At 34.8% G+C, this 20,205-nt stretch overlaps 1 protein-coding gene across 11 annotated transcripts in view; it reads left to right on the plus strand.

Annotated features, from left to right (window-relative positions):
• The window catches only part of MAP2K5 (mitogen-activated protein kinase kinase 5), a 318,144-nt gene that overhangs the window by 110,736 nt on the left and 187,203 nt on the right, over positions 1-20,205 (plus strand). For all 11 annotated transcript variants that reach the window (XM_077128319.1, XM_077128315.1, XM_077128316.1 and 8 more), the window contains 2 exons: positions 9,559-9,620; positions 14,688-14,736. In XM_077128319.1, the coding sequence (XP_076984434.1) occupies positions 9,559-9,620; positions 14,688-14,736 (111 nt within the window). The remainder of the gene's footprint in view (positions 1-9,558; positions 9,621-14,687; positions 14,737-20,205) is intronic.

The raw sequence follows: 20,205 nt of genomic DNA on the forward strand, positions 1-20,205 counted from the left end.
CACTTTCCTAATTTCTTTTAGTTGTTTGTCTGTTGTTTCCTTTAGCTCATTTTTTAAAAAAATTTATTTATTAATTTAAAAAATTAAGAACAAACAAAAACATTAACATATAATTCTGTTCTACATATATATTCAGTAATTCTCAATATCATCACATAGTTACATATTCATTTCTTAGAACATTTGCATCAATTCAGAAAAAGAAATAAAAAGACAACAGAAAAATAAATAAAAACAGAAAAAATTATACATACCATACCCCTTACCCCTCACTTTCATTTATCACTAGCATTTCAAACTAAATTTATTTTAACATTTGTTCCCCCTATTATTTATTTTTATTCCGTGTGTTCTACTCGTTTCTTGACAAGGTAGATTAAAGGAGCATCAGACACAAGGTTTTCACAATCACACAGTCACATTGTGACAGCTTTATCATTATTCAATAATCCTCGAGAAACATGGCTACTGGAACACAGCTCTACATTTTCAGGCAGTTCCCTCCAGCCTCTCCATTACAGCTTGAATAACAAGATGATATCTCCTTAATGCATAAGAATAACCTCCAGGACAACCTCTCGACTCTGTTTGGAATCTCTCAGCCATTGACACTTTGTCTCATTTCACTCTTCCCCCTTTTGGTGAAGAAGGTTTTCTCAATCCCTTGATGCTGAGTCTCAGCTCATTCTAGGATTACTGTCCCATGTTGCCAGGGAGGTCCACACCCCTGGGGGTTATGTCCCACGTAGCCAGGGGGAGGGTGGTGAAATTGCTTGTTGTGTTGGCTGGAGAGAGAGGCCACATCTGAGCAACAAAAGAGGCTCTCTTGGGGGTGGCTCTTAGGCCTAAATTTTAAGTAGACTTGACCTATCCTTTGTGGGGTTAAGTTTCATATGAACAAACCCCAAGATGGGGGATTTAGCTCATTTTTAAAAAGTCTTTTGTCTGGTATGTCCCAGGTCTTGTCCTTTTCATTGATGTTTTTAATTCTTTAATCTTCTCCTTTGCGTGGGCCATTGTTTCCTGTTTGAATGTTTTGTAACCTTTTGTTGAACCTGAACATTTTGATATTTTAATGTGTTATCATTGGCATGTGTTCTTTAAGCGTGTATCCAACTAGTGTTATGATAGAACTTTCATTGAATGCCAGGAGTAACGAAAAAAAGAAGGAAAGGAAAAATAAGAAGGAGAAAAGGAAACACCTTTTCTAGTCTTTGCAGATTGACCCGAGCAGGTACTCTCCTTTAGAATTTATCCATACAATGAATTTAGAGACTAGCTTCAGGGCAAAGCACAGGGGCTTCCCTGATCCTTTCTATGTGTGCCTCCTGTTGGGTATGCACATGTGGCTCTAGGAGTTCACCTTTTACAGAAGTTCCTAATGTCACCTCATTTCTAGGAAATAGTTTCCTCAAAGTTCTGTGCCCTTCAGCTTTATAGCCAGCAATCCCTTGCCCCAGGAAGCATGGCTTGACTGGGCTCCCACAACATTCTGTGGGAGAGTTCTGTGAGCTGCCTTATGTATACAGAACAAGTTCGGGGACAGTAAGTCCTTCAGACCACCACTAGACAGATTGGGCCCAACATATATGCTTCTACTATGTGCATGAGGAGAGCAAGGACCTGGAATCCACACTGGGAACACAGGCTGACTCTGTGCCAAGCTGATGAGAGGTGGGTGAGGGGTGGGTAAGGGGCCAGCCAGGGTGCCAAGAGATCCTACTGCTTTTTATGTAGTCTTTTTCTTATAGTAACTTGCTGTTACTACAGTCCTTTAACTATGTTCAGGAGCTTTGAGAAATATGTTTCTGCCAGTTCTTGCTGGTTGTTCAAAGCTTCTGTGAGGGGACTGAGCCCTGAAGTACCTCACTCCACCATCTTGATCAGACCCTGTGTCTGTATCAGTTATGATGTGGTATCTTGTTGTGGTTTTGATTTTCATTTCCCTAAATGCTAATGATGTTGAGTATCTTTTCATGTACTTATCGGTTGTTTGTGTATCTTCTTTGGAAAAATGTCTATTCAAATCCGTCATTCGTTTTGAAAATTGATTGTCTTTTTATTGTTCAATTGTGAGAGTTCTTTATGTATTATGGATACTAGTCCTTATCAGATGTATGATTCGTGAATATTTTTTTACCAGTTAGTGGGTTGGCTTTTTTGCTTTCTTGATAATATACTTTGAAGTACAAACGTTTCAAATTTTGATGAAGTCCAGTTTATCTATTTTTTTCCTTGGTTGCTGTGCTCTTGATGTCATATCTGTTTCTTCTCCCCTCTCTGTGCTGTTATACAAAGTACATTCTTAAAAGTTTTGCCCATCAACAAGGATTTATAATTCTTGCTTTATGTACTTGTATTTTTAAAAAAAGGAGTTACAAACAGTAATTACATTTATCCTGTCTTACATATTTACCTGTAAAATTACCTTTACCAGAGCTCTTTACTTCTTCCTGTGGATTTGAGTTACTCTCTATTAACTTCAGTTGGAAATTCTTCCAGTCTGAATGACTCCCTTTAGTTTCATGTAGGATGGGTTAATTTGTCTCAGTCTTTCTTTATCTGGAAATGTCTTAGTTTATCCTACAAAAATGTCCTTTATTTTTGTAGGATGCTTTTGTTGTATATTGAATTTTGTTTGATGGTGCTTTTCTTTCAGCTCTTTAAATATGTCATATCTCTGCCTCTGACTTCCTTCACTGCTGTAGGATAGTTTTGCCTAATATAGAATTTTCAGTTGACAGACTTTTTCTTTCGCTCTTTCACCTTATAATCCCACTGCTTCTGACCTCCATAGTTTCTGATGTATAGTCAGCTGTTAATCTTATTGAGGATTTCTTGTTCCTGATGTGTCACTTCTCTCTTGCTGCTTTCAAAATTCCCTCTTTGTATTTGGCTTTGGACAGTGTGATAATGATGTATAAGCTGTGGATCTCTTTGAGTTAATCCTATTTGGAGTTTGTTAAGCTTCTTAGATGTGTAGATTAATGTTTTTCATCAATTCTGGGAAGTGTTCACCCATTATTTGTTCAAAAATTCTTTCTTCATGTTTCTCTCCTTGCCTCTGGAGACTCCTGTGTTGTATATGTTGGTATGCCTGATGGGATCCCAAAGATCGCTGAGGTTATATTCATTTTTCTTCATTCTTTTCTCTTTCTGTTCTCAGACTGGATCATCTCAGTTGAACTGTCTTTGCATTTGCTTATTCTTTCTTCTGCCTTCTCAAATATTCTGTTGAGTTTCTGTCATGAATTTTCATTTCCATTATTGTACTTTTCAATACCAGAAATTGTTCGGTTTTTATCTTTATCTAAATTTCTTTGTCTGTTTATCTAACCGTCTATCTATCTTCCCACTTTCTGTTTCTTTATTAACATTCCGTCTTTGTTGAGACATCATTCTCATAGTTGACTTTACTTTTAGATGTGGTTTCCTTAGTTCTCTGAAGATATTTAAAATACTAATTAAAGAAAGACTTTATTCAGAAAGTTTGATGTCTGGGCTTCCTCAGAGGCAGTCTGCTGGTTACTTTTATGTTTGTATGGGCCATACATTTTGTTTCTTTGCTTATCACATGATTTTTTAATTGAAAACTTTTTTCTGAATTGTATTTTTATTGTATTTAAATAATACAGTGTGGCAACTCTGGAAATCAGATTCTTCCCCTTTCCCACAGTTTGCTATTAGTGCTGTTTGTTTTGTTTGTTCGTTTCATAAGTTTTCTGAACTAATTCTGTGAAGTCTTGGTTCTTTGTTGTGTGTCACCAATGAAGTTTCTTCTTGGTTAGCTTAGTGATCAGCTAAATACTGAACATAGATGTCCTAAAATGCCTGGAACCCAGTCTTTACTAGGACTCTGTGTGTTTTAAGACACGCCTTAACACTCAGCCAGGCAATTGATAATTCTACTTTAACCCTCACTTCCTGCTTGTGCAGAGCCTCAAGGTCAGCCCAAGGTGAGATCTTAGGGCCTTCTCAGATCTTTCCTGAGCATGTACTCAGCCTTGGGCATGCACATGTACTTCTAGATTCCCAGACATATATGGAAGCTTTTCAAAGCCCCTTTTGACATCTTGATCCCCAGCTTTTCCTTTTAAGCTTTGTGATTAACCTGTTGTTTTTCTCAACTGCTATGTACCCCTTCTGGCAACTGTGAAGTTAATCAAATGCCTCTAATTGGTTTTGAGAAATGCCCCCAGGGAAAATGCTTTTTTTTTCAACTAAGCAACCTCTGTCCGTTCTAAAAAAGATAGCCTTGCAAGTGGGGTCTTCCAGGGAACGTATACAGGTCAAATATTGACACTTCTTTGGGAGTGAGGTTTTGAAAGGATACTAACTCGGTTCTGCCCCCTCTAGTGGCTGAAGGCCTGCTGGTATTCACTGTAGTTGCAGGCTGATGGCTTTCAAGGCTACCATAGAGCTGGTCAGGGTTAAGGAAAATAAGACAAGTTAAAATACCCATAAAGCTTGCTGTTTTTACTAAGAGTTAGCCATTTTTCTTTAATAAGTGCTTTCTGTCTTGCTACAAACTTTTGGTTAAGTTCCAAAGTTTTGAGAAGTTTGATTCTAAAAATTTTTGCCCATTTTCTGGTTGCTGTTTTTTGGGGAATGTATTTTTGGAAGTCCTTACTCTACAGTTTTTGCTGATTAACATCTTTCAGTTACATTTAAAAATTTTTCTATTGTGCAGATATATATAGATACATAGATATAGCATAAAATTTTCTATTTGAACCATTTGTACAAATTGGTTACATTTTTTGCATTGATTACATTCACAATATTGTGCTACCATCACCACTATCTGTTACCAAAATTCTTTCATTATATCAACCAGAACCATTAAACAATTACTCTCCATTAACCTCCTTCATCTGGCCCCTGGTAACCTGTAATCTACTTTCGGTGTTAATAAATTTTCTTAGTCTAAATATTTCATATAAATGGAATTATAATATTTATTCTTCTTTGTCTGGCTTATTTCACTCAACATAGTGCTTTCAAGGTTCATCCATGTTGTAGCATATATTAGAATTTCATTCGTTTTTACAACAGAATAATACTTAATTGTGTATACACACACACATACATATACATATATATATATACCAAGTTGTTGTTTGTCCATTAATTTGTTGATGGACTTAGTTACATGTTTAATACTTTAAATTCATATCTGAAAATACTCACTTTGTAACTGACAATCTTTTTAGACTCTCACTGTCTTGAATTGAGCTTCCCTGCCAACCTTTTCTCCTACTGCTGCTCAGCAGTTTCCCTTTACTCCATGCTAACCCGTTCCTGAAAACTCAAATTTCCTATTTCTTAAGTTTTGTTCTCCCGTTCCTATCTCCTCTGTTATTTCCCAAAGCAAATATTTAAATTTCATTATACTCACAGATCTTACCCATCTTTTTCTTCCCTTAGAGTCTCATTTTCCACTTTATTTTTATCTCAGGTTAGTCATTTAATGAGCACCTTCATTCAGACACTGTTCTAAACCTGTAAACTAAAGACTAAGTCCCTGTCCTCATGGGACCCACATTTTAGAAAGGGACATAGACGAGAAACCTGTATTACCCTCCAAGAGAGTTAAGTGCTTACAAGAGAGGGTAAGTGCTAGCTAGAGCATATAAAGCAGGGTAGAGAATGACTAACAGGAGAGAAGTTACTAGATAGCATGATCAGGGGTGGCTTTTTTGAGGAAGCAACATTTTAATTTTAGCAGGGATCTTACCGTCAAGGAACCAGCTCAAGGTTGGTCATGGGGAAGATCTTTGAGGTGAAGGGAGTGTAAAGTATGAGGACTTTGAGATAAGAACAAGCTTGATATAATCAAGCCCCCATAAGAAGTCCAGTGTGACTAGCGAGTAGCAGTGAGAGGACCTGGGGCAGAAGCGGAGGTTAGAGAAGTAGGCAGAAGTTAGATTCTGTAGGCCTTGTAGGTCATTGTGAAGAATTTGGGTTTCATGTTGAATTTATTAGGAAGCTATTGGAAGGTTTAAAGTAGGGGAGAGTGATATGATATGTCTCCTCATTAAGTCAAAACTAAATCTGTTCAGCAACACCCAAGAATAACATTTCACAATATATGTCTAAATTTGGATTATAATCATGGGAATAAATTGTTTCCCCAAAATCCCATGTTGCAAAGAAGAAGGGCTCTTTATTTTTAAAACTGGCAGAGGCTAAGAGAGCCTTTTGTGAAATGTTTGCTTATGGCTCCAGATTTTAATTTTGTTAGTAATAACCATGATGATGGTCTTCTTAAGAAAAATGTTGTGTCTAACATGTCAGTAATGTTGCTTCTCATCCATTTACATATTTATATTTTTCCTGTATACATGGCCCTATTTTACATTTTAGAGCTGTATTAGGATAAGAATGGACCTTTCCCCTGGGTCCTTTTGACTTAGGTATATGAAGATAACAGCCCTTAATTTATTAATTGAAATGTAGGATTCAGCAGTGGAAATGGATTTTTGCTATTGTATTACCACTCTTTCTCTTGGTTCCCATGGTGGACATTTCACAGCAGCATGCAGTGAAATAACTAACCAGGGGACAGAGAGAAGTAACAGGTCATAGAGAACAAACCAGTAACCTTGGAATCATGAGCAGAAGTTCAAACCAGCTGAGCTACAGATGAATGAGTTGTTAAATGCTTTGAATGTCAATGTCTCATCTAAGATTAAACTATCTCTTTTGGAATGTGTCTTTAGTAATAATATATTACAGTGAGACTTTTGAAACTAAAAAATTCTCATGTACTTCTCAAGCAATGTGATGTTGTGAGAAAACCTTTTAGATCTTTGTAACTCTGGGAATTCAGAGGCTTGGTTGGATCTTACATGAGTTCTGCCATCAAGTGACTGATGACTGTGACTGGGTCATTTACCTCTGGGACTCAGTTTCTCCCATTTGTAAAATCAGGTTTATTGGACTGATCTTTAAATCACTTCCAGCACTATTTGGTGAGTCTGATTGCTTTTTTTGATAGATCTGTAGAATAGGAAGATACTAAAACTGAATGAGTAAATATTAAACCAAAAACTTCCCTCTAGCACTTTTTATGGTAATCAGAATTAATGAATCACACAAAGAGGCATCCTCAGGCTCAGTAGACACACTTGCTTCTGAGTGGATCTGCTGCATCATTTATCTATCTGTCTACCTACCTACCTACCTACCTACCTACCTACCTACCTACCTACCTATCTATCTATCTACCTATCTATTTAATGCCTCTGACAGTTATCTCTGATGAGCCTGTCAAGGCCAGCATAGAATCTGTGAATGTAAAGATCCAAATATATAAAGATTTACCCATATGGATGGCTACTGGGGAGAATAGGACATAACTGAGATTAAAGGGATATTTATACAAACCAGGGAATGACCTGAAAATGGGATTCTTCTTTGGCTTGTTCCACTGATAATCTTGGTAATAGAACCTTTGGGTTATTGGTCTAACTTGTTGAAACCTCTGTCCATTTAGCTAATTAAGCCCTGATTTATATCCCATGTAAACATAAATCTTGGGACTTTTTATTGGTATATTTGGATGGGTTTGTACCTCCCAGTCTTGAGCTACTCAAGCAATTTACTTCATAAGGAATTGGCCTGGTAAGCTGCATTTGTTAGTTTTCCAAATACCAAAGCATAAAGCTTGATCTTCTCGAGACTGTTCATCCTTGCAACTGCCAATTCATCTGAAAGATCAATGAGAACATAAAATGTTTTTCTGCTGTATTTTCATTTTTATTGCATCTATAATAAAAAATGCTATTTTAGTAAATAAGGGTGGTTCAGTTCATTGCAGAATTGTTTCTCTTTTTTTTTTCCATTATTATCTTCCCAGTAGCACCCAGAGCCAAATATAAGGTTTTAGTGAATTGTGTTTTTTTCAGTTTCTTGTCAGTATCTGGAAATTATAAGCAAAATTTACCTGAAAGAGTCATCATTTACCTCTATATGCTTTAAACAGGATAAATATATAGCCAGTAGCTACACACGCACACGCACACACACACACACACACACACATACACACAGACAGCATTTTTTACAGGGAAACAATTTTTTTTCCTCTGGTGCTCAGCTTTAGGAAAACTCCACATTGAAAAATATTCATATTGTAAAATAGGCAACTGAATTTCAAAAGAATTGCATGCTCCATGTCACTACGACCTTATGAACCATACTTAATTACATGCATAATTAATTTTGAGGCTCTGATAGAAGAACAGTATTTCTCAAATGTCCTGGATGATTCCTCTATAGAACTTAAAAAGTGTACACCTCAATTTGACTATTAAAGATTATTACATATTATTAAAGTTTTCATGATCATATTAATACGAAGTTGTGATTCTTTGCATATCTTCCTGAAATTCTTATACTACTTACATAAAATTAAAAATTTTTGAAGTATACCCAAATTTATGCTTCCAATTGAATATTGGTCCCTTCAGAATTAGTCACCGGGAAAGGTGTTGCTGCAAATGGTTTTGGGTCCCTTCTTTTGCAACTGCTTTCAGAACAACTATACACATATGGTGAAATTCACAGTGAGTTTCGTTTATTCAACCAGCAGACTTTTATTGTATATCTTTTCCAATTGTGCTAGTTGCTAGATTTATTTAAAAAAAATAAATATAAGAAGCAAACAAATAAAAAACATGACTCCTTCCTTCATAGTGTTCAACAGTCTAGTGGTTTTGGTTTTTGGAAATTGTCAAAAGTCATTTAAAGCTGAATTCAGTAAAGGTGAAGGATGTTAGCAAATACGGTTTTAGTGAAAAATGAGGTATGCCCTAAAATAAAGAAATTGGTTTTTCTTTTTTAATCTCAAAAAGTGTCTTTCAAAGTGGTCTGAAGGAAAATTTCCATAGTTCTTTGTAATAGCTTGATTGCTTGCTTTGGTACCTAATTTGAAAGCTGACATTCATTTAAGTAAATATTAACATTACTATTTTTACTTTATTAGTTTTCATATGCATTTTTTACCTTAGATCTACCAGCTTCTATTTGGTTAAAACAAAAATTCTAAGATAAGGTCCTGTTTACATTTGAGAAAACTATGATACCTGACAGAGACTTTAATGTGATTATGTTGATCTTTTTATATATTCATCTTTGTAGTTTTGTGTATGTATTTAAGGTTAAAGTACAAAATTTTAGTCTACCCTTGTATAGAACTCTTATGTTTCCTTCAAGTTTTACATATATGGGATTATGTGCTTGGGAATAAAGTAGAAATATCTATACTTATCTGAAATTATGAGAAATAAATATCATAGATAAAATTGGGCTGGGCCACGGTGGCTCAGCAGGCAAGGATGCTTGCCTGCCATGCCAGAGGACCCGGGTTCGATTCCCAGTGCCTGCCCATGTAAAAAAAAAAAAAAAAAAATTGGACTGAAAACCAATTTTACCCTAGACTTCCATGTGTGATGTAAGAAGAGAAAAAATATACTCATAATGAATGCCTCCTAATGAAAGCCCACTATACTTTTCTATAGTTTCATTTGTAGTAATACATGTTTGTCTCTACAGGAGGATCTTTAGATGTATATAGAGAAATTCCAGAGCATGTCCTTGGAAGAATTGCAGTAGCAGTGAGTATATAGCTTCAATCTTAAGTAATTTGAGTGATTTCATCTTCCGAGTCAAGACTTATTCTCTTTATACCCTCATGATTTTTTCTCTTTTTCTGCAGTTCTTTTTCTGCCAGGGCCTTCTTAATTCTCTTCTGCTTCTATCATTTGTCCTTTCTTCTTTTCTTAGACCAGCCTACATTAATGACATAGTCACATGGCATCTTTCCATGTGATGTCATGATGTCATGGGTTGGTTGTCTAACCTGTTCCAGTTTTATGTGTTTTCAGGGAACTTTAACACTCTTGTTATCCAGTAAAATTTCCATGTTCTTAAAAAAAAATGGTTTGGACATTTTGTAGTTATATGCATATGATTAACAAATCTTTAAAATCAAAGTTACAAGATAAACAATCTATAAGAAAATACTACTTTATTATATTTTTGCAGTCTTTTCTATTACTGTTTTTTTTTTTGCATGGGCAGTGCTGGGAATCATACCTGGGTCTCTGGCATGGCAGGTGAGAATTCTGCCTGCTGAGCCACAGTCGCACCACTTCTGAGCTACCGTCACACCACCCTGTTGCCGGTTTTTAATTTTTCACCTGCTATATCTAGGAATTTGTTCCCTTTGTGACTGAAAGCTCTTTTCTTATTTTCTGAATTCACTAATAAACTAATGAAAAATATCAACTAAACCACGATATTACTATAAGCATTCCCATTTAAAATTTGGAGTTATGTAGGCTAAATAGTGTCTAAGAGAAGTTACAGGGTGCTGTAATAAGTAAGCAGTTGTTAAACTAAAGGCACTCCAATAACTTAAGCAGTTTAATGCAGAACAAAGTGATTATACTAGTACCATTTAATTAAATGGCTGATTTTCACATTCATTATACATCAAACTGACAACTCAAGTACTTTAATCCAACATGGACCTTATTTAGTCTTAGTTCACTGTAATTCACAGCTTTCCTTTTTTTCTTTCTAATTATTCGTGTGATGAACCGTCCAGGGTGATGAGAACTTCCTTTTCTGATGCTATTGCTGCTAAGTAGCTTCTAATCTACATTTTAAGTTAGATTAGTTTAGTATGAAATTTGAATACTTATTAAATCACTACTTTAGATAAAAATGTTTCATTTCCTCTTCTAATCTCTTGGGGCAACAAATGCTTTTTTGTGGCTTTTGGCAGTTCTTGGCTCTAAAGCTTAATGTATAATAAAGGATGAAAAAAAGACAAGGACCCCACTTGAAAAATAAAGAGATACATGCGTTCTGTATACCTAATTTAATCTGTTGAATTTGGCAAAAACAGAACTCTGCCTTCTTCAATAGAGAAGCTTGTTCTTCCCAGACATCATAAATCTTATTGTCCTCTTGTATAGGCCATACACACTCGAGGTCACTGGTCTTTTCAATTCAGCTGGACTATGAAGTCTGCAAAGTAAATGGAGTCAGCAGAAAAAATAATCTAGCTTCAAATATAGGGCTGCCTATTGGGTGATTGAAAATATGACAAAAAAATTTCTGGTGGCAGGCTAAATGTATTTAAAATAAATGCTAGTTCAATGCATTGTTTACATTTGCCTTTGTATTTTTTTAATTAGGTTTTTGTTTGCTTATTCTAAAATGTGTTCAGTTTCCCCAGCTTTTGTGGCACATCCATTCATAGTAATGAAAATTTCCTATGGCCAGAGTAAGAGTGCTTTTGCTAATTTTGCTCTTCTTCTGCCACTTTTTATAAACTCTCCTGGGGCCTATACTTGTGTAATGCCTCCAGAGTTCATTGTTCTTGTTTAATCCGAGTAGTTTGCTAATTTGTATAATCCTGTTACTGTTGACAAACACCAGATTGGCTCATTGTTGACACAGGGAGAAACATATACAATTGCTTTAGATCTTTTCATGTCTTAGAACTACATCTAAGCATCTCTCCCTCCCCAAATTAACTTTGTTTCCCAGATTTTAATAATCTGGCATGCTGGCAGGTCCTAAGATCCAAGATTTGTATAGATGGACCCTAGTCAGCCTCTATGGTATGTTATTCAAATTTTCTCTTATAGGATGGATGGAAGAGGATATTTTTCTGAGAAGAAATCCATATAAACTGGCTGATTTCAGCCTTCCGATTTAATGATTTTTTCCCCACATTCCTTCTGAATCTAGTCTCCTATAAAGAATGCCATTCTTCCTTTCCCTGTCATCTGACACATTTAATTTTTTCCTTTTGTTTCTGAAGTAGTGACGCTGTATACTGTATTTTGAGTGCTAATGCTGATTGAAGTTGTCCCTGAAAAGATGTGCACTTGACATGTCAAGGAGTGATTGACAGCAGACAAAAGTACTTTTAGTGTTAAGGCTTTGTCAGGTCATTTTTGTGAAATCTAGCCTACTGTATACCAGCTGTACCCTCTAGATTTCAGTGGACAGATTCCTAGCTCCTTTGTTCACTGAAACTTATAAGCTCTAAAAGGAAACTGTAATCTATTTTGACAAAAATAGAAGAATAATATTTTCTTTTTGAGCCTCTAACAAAATTTATAATTTTTAACGATACTCATAATGTCAGTATTTGTTTTACTTTTTTCCTCCCTGACAGTCTGAATATAATGGATTGCCTTTTCATGTGTATTTTCTGATTATTCATTTTCTGTGGAACCAATTTTTTTAGTGGTGAGCTATCTTTAATGATTTAATGGGTGGGTTTTTAATATGCATGTAAGCTATAAATTGAGAAGTTTAGCCCTACTTCCAGATCTTAGAAGATAATTTACTTCCATGCTAAATAATATGATTTTTTCTTACTACTCAGAAAATGTGTCCATCGTTGATGTTCTTTTTTCCACAAGCATTTAAAGAAATAATTTTGTCCTTTTTCTTTCTGTGATAAAATTATTATTTATATTTTGATTTTTTTTTTTACTTTCTTATTTCTGGAACACGTTTGTTTAATTGGAATGCCAAATTTTCCAAGCTCTAGAAGAAATCAGTTGTTGTGAAAATTTATTTTGTTCTCTTAGAATAGACAATCATATAATATAATTATCTTCCCATGTTAGCATATCTTTCAGAAGTACATTTTATTCTATGTGAACAATTAGAATATTTTAGCATTAATTGTAGCATTAATTGATATCGATTTTGTCTTCAAGATCTTTAGTGAGTGGTAAGAATGTTTGTGTTTGTATGTGTTATGTTTCATAAATTTAAAAAAAAGGAGAAAAAGATCTTTATTGAGATATTTGAAAATTGATTTTCTTTCTTAGCATTTCCCTTTTTCACTATTGCTCTTAGTCTTTCTCAGTGAACTAAGAGCCTTGCTTGTTTAACCCTCAACCTTCTTTTCATCATTTCCAAGATATGTAAACAACTCTGTTAGTTCTCATCATGGTAAATTTACTTGGCTTAATAGCCCTGACTTAACCTGAAATTTTCTATAATGATGGGGACTTAAATTCTTGTAGTAAATATTGAAAAATAATAATTCGTTCATTGTGTCTGGTGCCTAATTATGAATAGTCAACCTGAAATTTTTGTGTTCAAGTTCATGTGAATACAGAGTCAATGGTGGTGAATAAAACATGTGCATCTGCTTTTACAACAATTTCTGTATAAAGATTTTTAAAGTTTTTAATGGCAACCACTGTTGCCATTACATTTTCCATGTACAAGGGAGCACTTGGAAAACAGATGAAAGCATCTTTCTTCAGTGTCTGATAATTATTCTTAACTCAGGCTTTTAAAGTGAAAAATCCAAATCTAAGTCATATGTTTATATTTTCTCATTTTATTTCCTTGACCTGCCTTTCCAGTATTGTCTACATGACTCCTCCATATACATGCTTTGCTTCAGCCAGCCAGCAGGTCATGCTTTGTTCTTTCCTCTTTAAAATGATTTTTGGTAACTTCTTATTTGAGATTATTTTAAATTTACAGAAAAGTTGTAAGACTTCCCAAAAATGCTTTGCTTATATCCCCCAGTTGTGAAGTTCACTGCATTTGCTTTAAAAATCTATAAATTCATTATTCTGAAAAAATAATAAATTGTAGACATCATGGGCCTTTATCCCTAAATACTTCATGTGAATATTACCCACAAACAAGGACATTCTCTTATATAATCACTATATAATGGTCAAAATCAGGAAATTAACATTGATATAATACTATTATCTAATCAACTTAGTATTATTTAATCAGTTTGAAAGAGTTTGTTCAATTTTGCCAGTTGTCCAGCAATACCCTGTATAGACCAGAACAAAAGAAATTTGAGGTCTAGCATCCAGTCTAGTGTTATATATTGCATTTAGTTGTCATGTCTCTCCATTTCCCTTTCATCTATCATAGTGTCTCAGTATTTCTTTTTCTCTCATGAACTTAATATTTTTTTATGAGTCCTTGCCCCAGCACATTGATTATTTATTTTACCTTGGCCTGAACCCCTTCTTCCCTTTTCCTCATTGAACCAATTACTCGAGGCCCAGCAGCTTGGTAAAGCCTTTCCTGACCAGTGGTGGGATGCAGCAGTATCTGTTATATCCACTCCCTTCTTGGAATTTACTCCTTATTTCATTCGTTAACTTTTAAGACATATCTCTCTTTATTGTACAATGCCCTGATTTTTAAAGAATTAAATATAGGCACATAGAAAATAAAAAGTAAAAGACTTTGTCCCCTTTTTCTTGTCCTTTCCTCCCATGCTTACATTACCATTATGAATTTAGTGTATATATATGTCCAGTCATTTTATATGCACATACACACATCTTTTTTTATTTGGGTATACCTTATTTTTAGAACATTGTACGTTCATTAAAGGAAATTGTGGCTTATACATTTGGCATCCCCACAGAGCCTGGCACAGAAATGGGAGATGCTCAATAAATACTTGTTAGTTGACTGAATTTTTTTGTAGGTGTTTTAATTTTGGTGTGGTAACATGTATATAACATAAACTTTGCTGTTTTAACCATTTTTGAGTGAGTTTTAAAGGAAGAATTAGAATTGATAAAGTTATTTGTTTTAAATGTGGGAAATTTCCTACAAAAAACAAAATTGCATTATTTTCTCTTTTCTAAATTTAGGTTGTTAAAGGCCTTACCTATTTGTGGAGCTTAAAGATTTTGCATAGAGGTATGTGCTGGGCTTATAAACTGTAACTTAATTTTTGGAGGGGGGGCATTTCTCCAGATACCTTAATTTTTAAAGAGCATAAATGATAATATTTAGGCAAGCAGATATATTTGGTAGTCAAATAAGGATTGAACCTTATAAATGTTATTTTTCTTGTTCTCTCTCAACTGCTTTCATTGAGATTATGTACTTGGTATAGTATTTTTCTGAGTCACATATAGCACACCTGCATAAATATATTTCATAGTATTTAAAAATGACAGGATCTCATTTTTCTTATGTAACTCTAGTTAATATAAGCCCTTCACCTTCTATACATTTGCATCTGTTCCTTGTAGTAACATTTCAGGTTCTATTCCTTAAGAGATTGCTTTATATACCTTTGACATGAAACTTTGAATAAGGAATTGATGAAAGCATCGGAGGTTTTCTGTTTATTAACTGAACTGATGAGAGAATAATCAGATTACTGTTGCGCATCGTAAAAGGAATCTCCCTTTGCTTTTTTAAAACTCCCAAATGTCTTAATTTCTTTGGAGCAACTTATTAAATAAGAAACAGACTATGCCAAAGCAACTTCAGGGCTTAATGTTACTAATAGTACTGTGTCATTTTATACATCTGCTCATCCTAGTTTTATGTACAGCTGGGGAACACAGCAGCATACACATTAGATGTGATTAAAGGGGAGTTCTGTGTTTTTTTTTTTAAGGTATAAACCATAAGAAAGAAAAAAGCAACTGATGTCTTCAATTGTAGTATCACACCTGTCACTAAGATTGTTTTTTGTTATGGTAGTTTTGATATCCTAGTGATTCCACCTACCTTCTTCAACCCTCATCCTTGTTTGAAGAGGTTTTCATGAGTAAAATATCAGTTCAGTTCCTGAAGGTATTTAGGCTGATTAAATGGAATTGTAAACCAAATTTCTCCCTAAAACAGAATTCTATTTCTAGAATATAGTTGATGCAAATGTAATGTAAGAAGAGCAAGCTGTTATGTCAATATTACTTTCCCTGGAAAAGAATGTGAATTTATTTGGTGAGTGAGAGAAAAAAGGAGCATTTTCACCACCAAGATTAAGAGAGAATGTTATTTAACATAATATGACTTATATTGCTTCATTCCCTGTATTTCCACCTCCCCCGCACCCAACAACCCATAAAGTGGTTATACCCATTTTAATAGGAATTAACCCAGTGGTCATTTCTTGTCATTTTAATGATTTTTATGGACATCTGCTATTCATTTGACAAAAGAACCAAAAGAAGACATCAATAATCCTCAGTGTAAAAGCTCTCATTAAAAGTACCATGCCATGGAAATGCTAGTATTGTTTATTAAATTGAGCCTTAGCATCAACCTATACTCTAGGCATATAGCTTAATTTGGTCTTGTAATGAATTCTGTCCAACTATAACTTTCTATAGGAATTTTAGTAATTCTGAGGACTACAGTGGTTGGGGAAACACATTTTACTTATTTGGCAATCATCCTTATTTTTCTTCTTTAAAATCAGAAATCATGCTAGGTAGATATTCCTTTAATATTTACAGTATCTGAATTATTTGGTGTAGTTTTAGTCTGTGTTAAGGAGAAATAACAGAATTTTTCAGTTGAAATGGGATTTGATAGATATATTTCAAGTGGGTTTATGTCTAGATCTAAAAAATAAAGCCCAAGGTATTTGTCAGATTCCCACTACAACCACCATGTGATCACTGTGGGCAAGTGTGGTTGGCCAGAGCCTTGCAGAGGTAAGTAGGAACTTCTTCCCATCTTTGGGTGCAATTTAGGCAAAGAAAGCGTTCTTTGATCAGTGATATATGAAGGCCTTAGTGGTCTGACTGGTTAAAAGGATGGAGATTTCAAAAGGGAATCCAAAGCTCATGCGTCTCTTTTCAGTTTCTGCTGGTCAACATATTTTCACAGAGAATAACCTGCTATAGCATACCACTGGTTATAGGAAGAAAGTGTCTGTGAAGGGCTGAGTGGGGCAGTGGTAATGGGCCAAGAAACTCTGTTTAGGGATTTCAGTTGTAAATAAATACCAGTGAATAATTATGAATGTGCATCTACATCTGTCAAGATAGAAAGACTAATGAATTACAGCGCACATGAACAGTTGTTCCCCAGTAGCCATGGGTTCCCAACTATAGAAATAAATATGCTGTGGTTATACTCCTCATTACATATATTTACCTGTTTAGTTTTTTAGTTTCTTAGCTATCCGTGGAAATATTTGTGTTCTGGATTTAAAAGCATGTTTTTATTGAAAAGTGGAAGAAGCCAGGTGTCTCTGAAGACTTCTGTAAAGCACTGTAATAAAAAATTTATTCTAAATTGAGTCGTTAACTTAATATTTTAGAGGTTTTGTCCATATTTAATAAGTTAGATTCCATAAAAGTAAGATTAAAGATGCCTTTTTATTTACCAAAAAGCTATGTAATTTTCTCCTTGATTAAAAAATTGTAGCTTTTTAGATTAGTTCAATCAAGCAATTAAAGATCAGAGCTTTTAAGTTCAGTTAAGGCAATTAAATAGGTAATATACTTGTTTATACACTTTTGCTGTGTAAGTTCATTGCCGTACCTTTTTAAAAGCACGTATACTCATTTTTTCTTTCTGTAAATGAATGATGATAGGAATTCTAGCTGAATATGTGTCACATTGTCATATCAAAGACAGGGCTCCTTGTGCAGCGTGGAGCATGGTATAGGCACTCTGACAAGACCGGCAGTGAAACGAAGGTAGTGAAAGAGAACATTACTGAGTGATCTAAATTTTTTCCTCATTGTCTTAGTCTAAGTATCTGTCATTAACCCAGAGATAATTTCTTCCCTAACAAATGCTGCCCTAAAAACCAGGGTAGACAAAAAAGAAATTGCTTTGTACTTATGAGTATAAATTTTAGAAGATTGTGAAATGGAGATGTGTTCAGTTACCTAATGAAAAAAAGAGAGCAAACTGTTTCTCCCCTTTAAATGGCTTCTTTGGAATACAATGGTCCAAAATATTTAGCTATAAAAATTATGAGTAATATATTTCAGAATTAATTAAACATAAAGATTTCCAAGCCAACTGTTAAAAATCCAGAATTTTTCTATAATGTATACCCACTGAGCATAGTAGAGTAGCGTGAAATCTGAGCAATAAGCAGCAACAAGCCACCCATCCCATGAAGCTTGTTAGTACAATAAAAGTTGATTATTTGATACTGTATTATGTGTGGAAAATGTTTTGGATCTTAAAGTACAACTGCTGCTGTTTATAGTGAATCATCCAATATTTTATGCAGGTTTCATTGTTAAATTTACTTTGCTCTTTTTAAGATTTAGTTGAGATGATATATGTGAAAGTACTTTAAACTATCAAATGTTAATGCAGGTATGTTTTCATTATATAATAGCTATATGTTAATCACTTTAACCAGTTAATAAGAATACCATACTTCCAAATTAAGCCAGGAAGAGTGTTTCTTACACTTTGCATTACTAGGGAGGGTCAAAAATAATAAAAATCTTTTCTCTTTCAACCAAGCCTAAGGACTGTGCTAGTTTGAAACTGTTATGAACCCCAGAAAAGTCATATTCTTTATCTTAATCCAATCTTGCAGAGGCAGACTTACTGTTTAGGGTGGAAATGTTGGTTGGATTGTTTCCATGGAGATGTTACCAACACCCAGTTGTGGGTGTGAACTTTTGATTAGATGGAGATAAGATTTTGCCCATTTAAGGTGGGTCTTGATTAGTTTACTGGACTTCTTTAAAAGGGGAAACATTTTGGAGGAAGCTCAGATGCATGGAGAACAGTTGTTTCAGAGCCAGAATAGACGCAGACATTTGGAGAGAGAGATGCCTGAAGTGCCAGCAGGAGAAAGTTTAAGTGCAGACTTTTGGAAATGCAGAATCCTCAGGAAATGCTAGGAGCTGAGAGAGCTGACAGAAGCTGGACAGGGACCAGAGCCCAGCAGACATTGCCATGTGCCTTTCCATGAGATGCTAAGCTAAGAGATGAAACCCAAAGTATTACCCCAGAGCAGCTAAGTCAGGGCCCAGAGACATCTAAAGAGTAAGCCACTGGAATCAGAAGCTAAAGGCCACAGAACTAGGAATGAGGATTAGCAGACACTAGCCATATCCCTTCCCATGTGACAGACATCAGTCTTTCTTTGAAGTGAAATTATCTTTCTCTAGATGCCTTCATTTGGACATTTTTAAGGTCTTAGAACTATAAACTTGTAACTAAATAAATCCCCTTTGTAAGAACAGATCTGTTCCTGGTATTTTGCATTCTGGCAACTTTAACAAGCTAAAACAAGGGCATAATTCCTAAAATATTTGAAACTTCCACCAAGATTAACTGCTGTGGAAAAATAGTTTTTATTGAAAGGCATATGTGTGAGCCCTATAAGTATAGCCTCTGCTGGCTGTAGGTAAAAACAAAGAAAATGAACAGTGAGAAAGTCTATTAGGCCAGATACAACATTACAGCAAGCATTGCATCTTAACTTCAAAACATACATCACCACTAATGAGGTGACAGCCCTGCATATTAATAAACCTACAGCTTTAGTCATAGCCATCATTACCCACATCAAACATAAATGCAAGATTAACACCTAGGCCATTTCTTTGAAAACTGTGAGAGTGCCCTGGCAGTAACTTCTCTAGTCTTTCCCTGAGGATAAAAAATAGAAATGGAAGGATAATGAGTACAGAACATAGATTTAAAAAATAAAATTGTCAATGAAGCTGAGGCAGTCTTACACATACACAGAGGTTTATAGAAAAAAGAAACCTATCGTTGGTATCCCAGGAACATTTTCTTTTGTACGTATGAACCTGATGAGTTTCATTTATTTTTCTCTAAAAGGAAAGAAAGCTTTTTTAAAAAATATTTCTTCAGAAATTCTGGCACTGAATGCTGCATAGATAGATTTGTGTTTAGAAAAACTCAGTCTTGTAATTTCAGCTGACATGTTAGAAATTTTATTTTCTACCCTTGGCTTTATTTTTTTTTAATTTTTATTTTTTACCACAATTGACTCTTTTTTTCTTTTGAATAGCAATACACTTCAAAGCAACAATTGGTTGTAGAACAGATTTTAGAGTTTTGTATGGGCTACGATTCTACCATTTTAGATCTTTACTTCTAGCTGCACTAAGACTAAAAGAAATATCAATATAACGATTCAGCAGTCATATTCATTTGTTAAACCCTACCTTCTTTGTATGACTCCACCATCAACTTTGATCTTTCTCCCACTCTTTAGGAGTATTTGGGCTATGCCCATTCTAACTTTTTCATGTTGGAAGGGGCTGTCGATAATATGGGATAGTTGATATTCTGGAGAGGCTGGTCCCTTTGCCTTTTAGGACTTATCTGGTCCAGGGACCCATCTGGAGGTTGTAGGTTTCTTATATAATGCCCTAGGTGTTCTTTAGAATTGACGGGATTGGTTTTGGT

The sequence above is a fragment of the Tamandua tetradactyla genome, chromosome 14, assembly GCF_023851605.1.
Source record: "Tamandua tetradactyla isolate mTamTet1 chromosome 14, mTamTet1.pri, whole genome shotgun sequence".
NCBI lineage: Eukaryota > Metazoa > Chordata > Mammalia > Pilosa > Myrmecophagidae > Tamandua > Tamandua tetradactyla.